Below are 12,149 nucleotides of genomic sequence, written 5' to 3'. Positions count from 1 at the left end.
GTGATTTTGAGAGATAAACTATTAAAGTTTGTGTTTACTACCTTGGATTGATTTTTTTTGTCAAGCAGGATGATGGCTCAAGGTTAACACTGCAGCTGCTGGGCCTCTTCCAGTAGCTGAGTTGGCAGTATGGATTGTGGACACGTTCTCAATACAGACTGATACAGGTCATCTTGGATCAGAAACTTGGGTTAATAACAGGAGAGGGCTGTAATTTACATAAACTGTCCCCTTGCACCGGTGATATCCCAGTACACAACCTCAACATGGCTGTGTGATATTTCTGGTGTCACTGTGCCTTTGCTAGTGAGAAGTGCAGCCTGATGTCCTCTGTTTCTTGACTGTCCCCATCAGGATGTGCCCTTCAAGGAAGAAGGAGCGGTCAGAGAAACAGGCTGCAGAAAATTAGGGGCAGGAAACCCAAAACCTGTGTTCTTTGATACATAACAAAGAGAGCCATCTTTTCATGATAGGCCCTATGCTGATCATTAAACACTGTCAGGCACTCACAGCTGTGTTTGCCAAGCACAAGGAAATAAATTGCAGGATACTCACAGATCACGCTGTCTGGCAGTGGCTGACAGATTCTTACTTTTTATGAGAAACACTTCACAGATGTACATGTACCTGACCTAATTTTGGAGAGAAGTGCAGATGTGGATTTAACATTCCCCTGTCCCTCCTTTATAAATGGACATATGGTACTGCTCTTGAATGCAAAGTGACATTGATTCATTTCTTCAACCCTTTGTCTTCTTTTGCAGCTTACACCTTGGATGATGTTAACCTTCAAGGATATTTTGTCTATTCTTTTAATGACAAGACTGCTCCTAAGTATGGTCTCTACAGCTATGTTGCAAATCAATATGAACCAAAACCTTCTCTGAAACATTACAGAGAAATAATTGGCAATAACGGTTTTCCTGGTCCTGAAACTCCTGAGTTGCTGTGTCCAGAAGAGGTTGCCTCATGTGCCGATTGTCACTTCTTCCGAACGAGAAAATCCTTGTTAGCCTTTATCTCTTTTGTATTTGTTGCGTTTGTTGTTACTCTTTTCTTCATTACTTACTACTCCAAGAGGGTGGAAAGACAGTATAAATAGAGCTTCTCCTTTGAATACATCACTCACTGTCCTTTTTCTTGCAATCCCTTGGGAAATCTGAAATAAAAATGCACAATGCTGTGTTTGCTTCAGCATTAGGAAGGCATTTACATTGCTTGGTACTGCAAGATATTGACATTGAGAAGCTGTTGCTTGCATATGGCTTCCAGAAATCATTTTCTCTGTTACAGTACCTTTGGTTTATAACCAGTCCTTGATTCCTGTGGTTGGAGTTGTCTCACAACTTTCCCTGGGACCTTTTGTTAAGCAGATGCTTTCCCCCTCTTGGATTTCCCTTGCTGAACTGTACAGGTGAAAGTAGATTTTGAAAACATGGTGTGATGGAAGAGCCTAAATGTCAAATTCACTCCCAAGACTGGGGTGAAACAAGATTTTGCTTTTCCAAATTAGGGTTTAACACTGATGTTTCTTAACCAGAATTAGAACCTAACTGGAGCAGGGATCATGACTGAGAAGAAAGATGGAGAAGAATTGCAAAAAGTAGTGCCAGGGGAAAGATTAACCCCTGTCCTAAAGCAGATGCAGGAGGAAGAACAGGGGGAAATGAGTCTGTACTGCTGGGAGCTCTTGGTAAATCAGTAACTGGTGCTGTGACTACATCTGAGTTCAGGGTAACATTGGGGAACTTCAGTTAAAGGAACTGTGTCATTCTCAGGGGGGTGAAAAGCAGGGATCTATCCAGGGATGGCAGGGGTCATGCCATCTACTGGGAAGAGATGGGAAGGGTGAAAGGGCGTCCCTTTGTTTTGCTCAGGAAAAAAGGCAAAGAGCAGCAACTGGGATGTTTTCACTGTCTCAGTTGGCAGAAAGCTGTGTGCCTGACCCCGTGCCTCTTGCCCTGTGCCCAGGGACATGGCACAGCTGGGACACCCTGTTTCTGCACTTCTCACAGCCAGTTGAACTCAGCTGCCACTGCTGCTGCCCAGCCACTTACCTGCTGGAAACTTGTGGTAACTTAGCAGGGATGGTCTCTGCATGCTATTTGTTTTGAGTACAGAGACTTCAAAAGGCAGCATTTTGGTGTCATAGTGCAGCACTTTATTGCTGCCAGGGTCTGAGACTGTGCAGCTGTTGGGCCAAACCTCTCACAGGTTGGCTGGAGGTTCTCCTTTGAGCAAGTGGACCTGGCAGCATTTGATCCTGAAGTACTACTGGATGTCTGAGGGCCTCTTGTTTTTCTCTCAACAAGATAAAATAGCAGAATGTTAGCACCGTTGTTTATTAGTAGAAATAGAGAATGGGAAAGAAACCTATGTCTTTTGCCTGCCTTGTGAATTGCTGCATTTGGAGGGTCCTCATGGTAAAGCAGTACGGTCATTTCTGTCTGCTCTCTAACTGTAGGTCTGCATTGCCTTCAGCTGTAATTGTATTTTTATTGTTATGTGAACAATGTCACTCACTGGAAAGAACATTTTAAAAGAGATGTGCTCTGTGTTAATCAAGAATTATTTATCTACTAAAGCTGATTATGTTGTATTAAATGTGATGTTTATCTCCTAGATTACTAGAAGATGACTTAATAACCTCCTAGGGTTTTTTTCAACCTGAACACTCTATGATTCTATACTGTATATTAAAACTTATATATGAAATATGATTTTAATTTGTAATTTAAGATTATATTTTAAATAATGTATAAAGAAAAGACAATTAGTATCTTCTCATAATGATTAATATATTTTTCTTCCAGTTCTAGTCTTTAAATGGTCTCTCCTTGCAATTATGTATATTTTGGTATTGAGATTAAGGTGCACATTTCAGGGTAAGTGATGAAGTATTAAAAATACGTGTAAAAATTATTTATAGACTGATAGGACTTGCTGTAGAAGAGAACATTTCAAACTGCTGTGTATTTATGCGTTGGTGCCTGGTGCACTGAGGATTATGAAGAAATAGCTCTCCCTGAGTGTATGAAATGTGGAATGGCTTTTCCCTGGCACGGCAGTGAATCACCATGCAATACATTATGCCAGCTGCCAGATGCCTTTGCAGCATGTAAGAAAAAGTGACATTCATTTAGCACAAGCTGCACCCAGCTCATGCCCAGCTTGTGTGTTCTGTGTGCCTCTGCGTTTGTGTGTGTGTGTGTGGTGTGCATTTTGCTGTTGGTCAAACATCGGGGCCTGATGTTCTGAGGAGCCAGGGGTACCTGGGTTGTATCTGCACCCCTGGGTTTGAGGGGGCTCAGGGAGCCTGGGCAGGGCAAATCCAGAAGAGCAGAGGTGCCATGGGCACTGTGCTGATGGAGGCTGGCCCGACCTGATGCTTCATGAGCAGTTCCCATCCATCCAGCTGCTGCTGGGAGCTGTGGAATGGCCCAGGCGCAGCACAATGTGTGAAACAGCAGTCCCAGCACGGAGGAGATACGGCAGGCTCTTCCCATAGAGGCTGGGTGATATGTAACCACTGACAGGCAGATGGCACCAGCTGGATAGCTAATTTGTAGGTAAACTGGGATTTGTTTCTGTGTGATCCTATCCACTCATGGAGCCATGACCCATGGAGCTAACACAGCCTTTGGCATAGTTGTCTTCAGAAGAGGTTTTAAATATCACTGCAGAGCACAGCTGGCTTGAGCAGGGCACAGTGGTTGCCCAAGCCTTCTCCCAAGTGTCCTGTCTGTGGTGCTGCCCAGGCCAGTGAATTGCACAAGGATGGGCTGTTCTGATGGAGATAATAGTATGGTTTTGCCTTTGGACTCTGCGTTATGTAATTTTATGTAATCAGTGCAAGTTTTCTGTCAATTGTCTTGAAAATATCACTCTTCAGTAACAACAAGAAACCATGAATAGGCAAAGATGGGGTACCTGTCCAAGATGTGCTTATGCAAACTGATGTGGCAATCGCCTCCTTTGGTCCCAGGGAGGTGCCCACATGAGAGCAGTGATCTGCCTCTCCCAACCCCATCGGTGCATCCTCAGCAGAAATTCAGGCAAGCAGCAAGGACTTGGAGCAGAGGGGGCTCCCTACTCAGGCTGCAAAGACAGCTTGGTGGTGGCTGGTGGTTTGTTTTCTCAAGAGCAACAAGGCTCAGCATGTTCAACTTGCGGTTTTTTAGGTACACTGCTTTCTTGATTTTTAGCTGTGTTTATAGAATGAAATGTTGTTGCCAGTTTACTCAGTGCTCCAGATTAAACATTCTATCTGTTCAAAATATTTTTATGACATGTGTGCAAAACTTCTGGTTTATTTCTTGAAAAGATTGTGCAGAGTGACTGTGGGAGGGATGTCTTTGCTAAATGACAGGATGAATGTTATATTGTTTTTATAATTGCAGAAGTGAAATAAAGATACTGAATGTAACAAATTGTAACATGATCTTACTGTTTAATCTGTCCAGTTTTTTCGCCTGCAGCATGAAGTACAGAGCATCTCAGGAGAGGCTATTGTGATAACTCTTCAAGGAGTTTGTGTTGTTTGTTTTTCTAGTGACACAGAAATAACTCTAACTTTTGTTGGAGATTTCTGGGGCCTGTGGCTAAACAGATGTTTTTCCAACAGACCTAGGAGTTTGGAGGTTTTTTGTTATTCAAGGGGCTTTTTTTTCATTATTATTTTTTAAAGTGACTGTAGCTGTTTAAAAAATCTGTGGAAGTAACCATACCAATTTAAGAGTGCTTTGGTGCAATATCTTATTCCATAGTAACACTGCAGCAAATTGGAAAACTCTTCTATTCCAGCAGAGTTACTCCCAGGCTTCAGGGATTCTCAGTTCAGCACTGAGGTCTGTTTGTGGGATCTTTGTTAAACATGCTAAGGAAAGTAAATGTCAGGATTGAGGGAAGTGGGAGCAGAACGGAACAAACCCAGTGAAAGGAAGAGGGGCCATACAAGCCTCAGCATGTTTAAACACACAATTTGCCCTTTTCTCCTTGTATTATATGTGTTGCTTTCAAGTCACTTAGGACACTTGATCTGTTCATTCTGCTTTCAGAGACCACTGAGGTGAAAATTTCCTTATTCAGGGTGAAGAAGTCAATTCTAGGTGCTAGACTTTAGCTTTGGCAAGGAAAGTTCAATCTTGTTCCTTTTTTGCTCAAGCAAAGCCAAGAAAAAGAGGCATGGAAAAGAAAAGGGAAAGTTCTTCCTGTCTTTGATGTGCCACTCATCAATTGCCAAACCACCATTCCTCAGCCCTCTCAAGGCTATGGCTGATGCAGTTTGTTAAGCCCACCCTTCTTCTTAAGCCCACTCTTTATAAGAGATTGGAAAAAAGGAATAATGAGGTGAGAAGAACGTTTCAGGGCCCAATGTATCAGAGCCTTTTACTTTGCTTCATGAGTTGAACAGAAACGCCACTGTCAAGCAGTTCTGAGAAAAATTAAGATTTTTAAGAAATCAGAAAGTTGAAATAACAGCAGCCTGCAGCCAGGATGCTTGTGAGTGCCGACATTTCTCTGGCTATTACTTTGTGATGCTGTCTGTGTTTCTGAAGGAGTAGCAAAAGCACCAGTGAGGCAGAGAGAAGCCAGGGAAAATACTAATAAAATAGGGCAGAAAAGCCACAGGCACAAGCAGATGTGCAAGTTCCTCATCCTGGGAGCTGAGTGAGCAGTCCCCTGCTGTGGGGATGGGCCATGGGACTTCGAATATTCTTTCTTAAAAAATATTTTTTTTCATATTTCCCAAATTTCTCCCTCAGTGATATACCTCTTTCAATGATACACCTCCTACATGAGGAATTGAACTGTCAAAAGCCTTTTTCTTGTCACAAGAATTACTCACAACATGGTGAAGTCTCATTATCTGATCCCAGCTCTCCTGAGGTCTTCCAAATCTGGCCCAAGTCCCAGGAGACCCATGGGAGTCTGAGATGCAGGAGGGGTGGTCAGTCACCAGCCCTGAGCAAAGCAGTGGGAATTACAGCAGTGATGTTTTCTGAATGCTGCAAGTTGACAGCGAGTGGGATTAATTTCTGCTTTAGTTCTTTTCTGTTAATGGAAGTGGTTTCTTCCTTCCTAAGAATAACACCCAAAACCCCTTTTGGGGGTTTTTGGTTGGTTGGTTTGTTTGTTTGTTTGTTTTTATGTTCATCTGTTTTTTATTTTTTTATGGGAAAGGGTGAGTTTTAATATTTCCTCTGTAATCTGGGACGTATGATGGACTTCTCCCTGATGTTTTTTTATGGCATCAGTCCTTGCATGGGAGGAGAGCACCTTGGTAGTGACTTCTCAGTCCCACCTGTTTGGTTCTCAGGAGCTTCTAAGCCAGAGCTTCCCTTGGGGCTGCATTTCCAAGCTGGAGCAACACCTTCCAAGTGGGACATGTGCTGGGGCCTGGAGAAAAAGCAGGGCCAAGGGCATGTCCTGGTGAGATCCTGGCTGAAATGGTGGTTTGCCTCTGGGCACTGAGCTGGCCAGTGCATGGCTGCTTTCTGCTTTCAGGCTCTGTAAAAGGCCCTCAGCAGCTCTGTAAACCAGCAGGGCTGCACAAACACAACACCTGACCCAAGAAATCTGGTTTTCCTCCTACCAGAGGAAACTGTGAATTGGCTGAGTGTTCAGTTCAAGAGGTGTAATGGTATAAACTACCTGCACTGTAAAGTTTTACGAGGTGACAAAGTTTTGTAGTCTGGCAATAGTGCAGTTGAGCTGGAGGCTGTAGGGTGCCCTGCCAGGAAAGGGAGGGGAGCAAGAAGGTGAGGAGGGCTTCCCAGCAGGCTGCAACCTCTCTGGGCAGCCTGGAGGATGCCTTGAGGGATGCAAGGCTGCTGCTCCTTCAGTCTGGGACATGCATGGCCCAGGCACTTAGAGCTGTGTGAAGAATGGGGCAGAACAAGCTCCAGCTCTCTCATCACCCCTTCTTCCCCCTTTGGGCACATAATTATAGACACTTGGCCTATGAAATGGGGAGCTAAATACCAAGGTGTGACAGAGGTATGTCAAGGTGTATTGCTTACTTAGAAGGCAAAATGCCATTTACAGGCCTTACAGGTTTTTTGTTGATAGTTTTCACTTTGCAGCAACCCTTCTGCCTCCCCCTCTCCACTAGGATTAGGTGGGTCTTATTTCCAAAAACTAAGAAAATAAGTGCTCATAAAGGAAGCTGACAGTGGTACAGCCACTTCTCCCAGCACCTGCTGAGCTTTTAAGTCCAGTTCTGATGCAAGTTTGTGAATTTTATAGGCATTTGTAACTCATTTATCTGCCACATTGCTGCGAGATCCGTGAGCGGATATTGCCTTTCCTTGCCCCTCACAGCAGGAGGCAGCGGGGTCCTGCTCTTGGCAGCACGTGCTTGCTCCTGCTTGGTATTCATGGGCACATTCCTCTGGCTGATGATATATTGTTATTGGGCTGGAAGAAAAGTAATGCAACCAAGCTCTTATTATTTTCTCCTTTTATCTGTTTAGTCATATTAATGTGGGATCATCGTTACATAAATGAGCAGGAGATGCAGTCAAGGACATGTTCATTTTTAAAGTCCTCCAATGCTCTTGTACTTCAGTCATTCATCTTCTGTCTTTAATTACAGCAAGTGATCTCAGAGGCACTTAAAAGATTAAATTACTCAATTATTTGAAAAACCCAAATGCAATAACTGTATCTTTTTGCTGATAAATACTAGCCATTGCTGGAAAAGGTTGCCCAAGGCAAAACATATTGGGAGGCCAAGGAGGCCATATTCCATTTTGCCTTAACCCAGTGATAACCCTTTTAATTTTCATTATTTACAACCTTTATTTTTATTTGTATTGATAATAACCACAAACTTTTCCATTGCTGTCCTGGTGGTTTCAGCAGTGTGATGAATGTCACTGCCCAGCACTTTACAAGTGTCCCAGCACCTCCTTGGCTGTGGAGAGGAGGACATGAGGACAATCATGATGAGCATCCATGCTGTGCTAGTGGGTAGGCTGGCTTGGCCTCCCTAGCCTTGTAGGAAACAGGAAAGAGGGACAAAAACTGGCTCTGAGATGGTGTTCTGGGTGTCCCATGGCCACAGAGGGAACTGTTGATGTGCCCTGCATGTTGGCATTGCTGCCAATACTGCATCAATGCATCTGCAGCAGCAGAGTTTGTCCTTCCTGACCAGCAGCCCCATTGCTCACTTGGGATCCAGAAGTACAGCCACTGAGCAATGGGAAGTTTTTTCTAAACAATTTTTTTTGCCTCTTTTGCAAAGCAATGGATGGGGTTGAGCCCGGTTCTGAGAGCCTGGCTAAGGCATTTGTTTGGTCCCTCCTCCCTGGGCCAGGAGAAAAGGAACATGACTCTTCAGGGAAAGAAAAGGGTTAAAATCCTGTACTTTCTATTCATAGGTCCAATTCTGAGTTCCTGTCCTGCTGGGCACCAGACAACACTGGGCAAAATATCAGAGCAGCCATGAACCCAGAGTGCTACACTTTTTGACCATGGTGGGCTCCTTTCTTATGCTGGTTGGCCAGCAGTGAGGCACAGGTGTGGGGTTTTGGTGTTGATAAAAACTTCCTGCTTTGGACTACCTCTAAAATGAAAGAGTCTGGAGGCAAAAGAAGGCCTCACTGTTGTCAAGCCAGACCAGCTGTGATGTTTCATGTCCTGCTGCCATGAAGAGCAGGCCTGGCTGCTGTTAGCAGGGAGCAGTGGGGTGGCCACGTGGGCTGGCAGACCCTGGGTGGGTCTGGGGGTCAGGCTGCCCTCAGCCAGCATCTGTCCCACATGCATGGTGGGTGGGGCACTGCTGGCCCACAGATGCTGCTGCTGAGAGAGTTACTGTCCTCTGCTCCACCACCTGCGGTTCCCACGTTTATTTAATTAAAAAAAAAGAGGAAAAAAAAAGAGTAAGTAATTCAATACATATCCTCTCAAGGAACAGCAGTCATTCCAGCAAGGAACAGGCCAGTGGTCTGGGGAAGGACAGATGGCCCTGCAGCTAATTTGCTCCCATAAATCGCAAGCTGTTGCAAATCCTCCCTGCAGTAAATGCTGGCTCGGTGTTTGTGGCCATGTGGAGCTTGGAGCTGCTATGAGCAGGAGACAGAGCAGAATCTGTAGTTTTAGGCTTCCCTTGTGTCTTTTACAGGATTTAGCATTTTGGTTAAGAAATAAGCTGTAATCCTGTAGCTGGCTGCCCGCAGAGCTCCATGCAATGGCTCTTGCAGCAGAACCAGGTGTTTTCTTGTTGAAACTCCAGCACAGCCAGGAGCCATCCTGTCCCCTTGCAAACTGCTGCTAAGGATGCACACACTGCAGTTCAATTTTCTGCTCAAGGCAGAGAGCAGTTCACTGCCTTTAGCCTCTCCATCTTGCAGGATTCTCATCCCTGGGAGAGAATCAAAAGCCCCAACTTGTCATTGCAGTGAGGCAGAGGCTTATGGTTATTTTAGTGCTCTGGGCTTCCTGAAGAGAAGCAGAGAGACTCCTCACCCTGGTGTTTTGTCCTTATTGTGGGACACAGGACATTCTGTACTCAAGCCCTGGCAGGCTGGCCATGACTGACTCTCTGTTTCACCTGGAGCTGGGAGCACCTGGCCATGGTCACCCTGCCCTAAAGGGTGTGTCCTCCTGTGCATCCTGGCCTGGGTTAGAAGGCAGGCATGCAAGGACTGAGTGAGACAGAGGGCATGCTGGCCTCAAGGACTGGGCTCAGGCAGTGGAAAAGAGCAGTGGAAAATAACTACCTGTGGGAGGAGAGTGCTCTTGGGATAGAGATCTTTGTTTCAGAGTCGAAGGCGTGGAAGCAGCTAACTGTCCAGGTTACCTTTTGTGCAAGTGATGCTGACCTCTGTCAGAGGCATAGAGGCTCTGGTGTCTGGGACCTGCTGTGGGGTTAGGGAGGGTATCTCCCCAACATCCGCCCATGTAGGACAGGCAAATAGTTCTCTGCAGTGTTGTGACATTTTCTCTCATTTAGTCATTAACCCGGACCCACTGCTCTGGCCTGTGTTTGCCCTTGAGTTCCACACGTCCTTGTGTTTGCTGAGCAGTCTTGCACAATGGAGCAGGGCAGCCTGCAGTTGCACAGTGGGTTCTGCTCTGCATCCTTTACTGCTCTGGGGGACTTGTTGGCTCTCTACATTGTATTGCTGAGTGGCCCAGGATATTGAGGGTCACAATTTAAAATGTACATTTTAGGAAAATCCAAACAGCTACCTTGTTATGAATCTGTGGCTTGATGCCTCGTATTCCTGTCCACCCTGATGTGTAACTGCATTGTAACAATAGTCTGCCTGGTCTAGCACCCATCCAAATGAAGCCCAGGTGCAGCTGTGGCTGACACACATCTGGCAAAGAGACCGTGACATGATCATGCTGAATTCCCATGGGATTGTGGGTGGGTCATGCTGCTTTCTGTCTAGCAAGGTCTGTGTTCACTCCCCAGCATTTTCACATCACAACTGAGCTGGAGCAGCCGGATGTGTTTTCATCCTTTCCTATCTGATTGGCAGGCTCCAGCAGTCTTCTGGATATTTATTCCAATATTTTCACCTCAGAGTCATCTCAGGGTACTCAGCCTGTGCTCTCATCTAACAGCTACCAGCCACTTCAGAGAGCAGCACCTCTTAGGCCTGCCAAAGTCCTCTGAGGGTGACACTGATTCTGCAGTGTAAATGCATCAAGCAGAGGGATTGCCCTGCTGGTGACTCCTGCAACGTGTTATTGAGAGGATGGGCACCCAAGAATTCAACACTACAAAGTCTGTGCATATCAGGAGCTGAAACATCAGTGCTGTGAAGGTTAAGACAACCTCATAGCCCTGAGATTGCTGCAGTGGGTGGGAGGGATAAATGGGAATGAGAGTGCATGACATACAGTGTTTTTTTGCAAGAAAGGATGGATTTACACAGCTGACCATCTCTGCCATGGCAGACACTTGGAAAAAAACACTTTCTTTTAATCCAAATTTTAATACAGATCTTTCTCTGAATGATGGGACATAAAGGCTTATCCCCTCCTAGATGGTCTCTCACAGTTGACTCTGCTCAGCACCCTGTTTTCTGAGACTCTGCTTCTTTTAGTAAGTCAAGAGAGAGTTGGAGTGATATAGGCACATGACCTGCCTACAGCTGCAATAGACTTAATTTTCTTTTTGCAGTGCTGTGCTTTGGATTCAGTATGGGAATAATGTTGGTAGCACAGTGATGTTTTGGTTATTGTTAAGTAGTACTCACGCTAAGTCAAGGACTTTTCAGTTTCCCATGCTCTGCCAGTGAGGAGCTGCACAAGAAGATGGGTGGGGCCATGGCCAGGACAGCTGAGCTGAACTGGCCAAAGGGATATTCTTGGAATGGATATGGAATGGATATTCCATACCATAGAACATCATGACCAGTGTGTAAACTGGGGGAGTTGGCTGCAGGGGACAGTTGTTGTTCAGGGATGGGCTGGGCATCAGTCAGTGGGTGGTGAGCTACTGTATTATGCACATTTGAGTTTCTTGGATTTTATTCCTCTCTTTTTATCTTGTTGTTGTTGTTTTTAATAATAGCAATAATAACAATTATAACAATAACAATTAGTAACAACAACAATAATAATTTTGCTTTATTTCAATCATTAAACTGTTGTTAACTCATAGGTTTTACCTCTTTCTGATTGCCTTCCCTGTCCCTCCACATGGGGGGATAGAGAGAGGGGGTTATACCAGCTGGGGTTATACCACAACACCCATCCAAAGGAACATTTAATCCATCTGTAGAATGTGTATGACAAACCACAGATGTCACTATCATGCCACTGCACCTTTTACTCTTTTTGCAATGGCTTGATGGATGTGAGATGGCTGATGTCTGACAATGTGAACCCAGCACTCACCCGGCTCCAGTCCCTCCTGTGAACCTAGACCTAAATTATTGACAAGAACACAGATGCAGAAACATGTCTGAATTTGGAAAACATAATCTTTGCCATGAAGCTTGTGTATACATAAGGATACTACAGCCTAAGTATAATGGGCAACAACATAATTTTGAGCCTGCAGTCATTACTGAAGTCCCACACCAGAACAGTTTAGTGTACAGCAGGTTGCAATAAAGAAATCAAGGGCTTAAATTCAGCACTTCTTGAGCCAATGGATGAAAAAAGAGCAAAAAGAAACACAAATC

General features: G+C 44.9%; 1 protein-coding gene across 1 annotated transcript in view; it reads left to right on the top strand.

The window, feature by feature from the left end:
* The window catches only part of KL (klotho), a 40,048-nt gene extending 38,946 nt beyond the window's left edge, over positions 1 to 1,102 (top strand). The window contains exon 5 of the mRNA XM_005426376.1: positions 765 to 1,102. Coding sequence (XP_005426433.1) covers positions 765 to 1,102 — 338 coding nt within the window. The remainder of the gene's footprint in view (positions 1 to 764) is intronic.
* Positions 1,103 to 12,149: the final 11,047 nt, after the last annotated feature.

The sequence above is a fragment of the Geospiza fortis genome, unplaced genomic scaffold (assembly GCF_000277835.1).
Source record: "Geospiza fortis unplaced genomic scaffold, GeoFor_1.0 scaffold181, whole genome shotgun sequence".
Lineage (NCBI taxonomy): Eukaryota > Metazoa > Chordata > Aves > Passeriformes > Thraupidae > Geospiza > Geospiza fortis.
The sequence above is the reverse complement of the archived record's forward strand: the minus strand, read 5'-3'. Positions and strand labels throughout refer to the sequence as shown.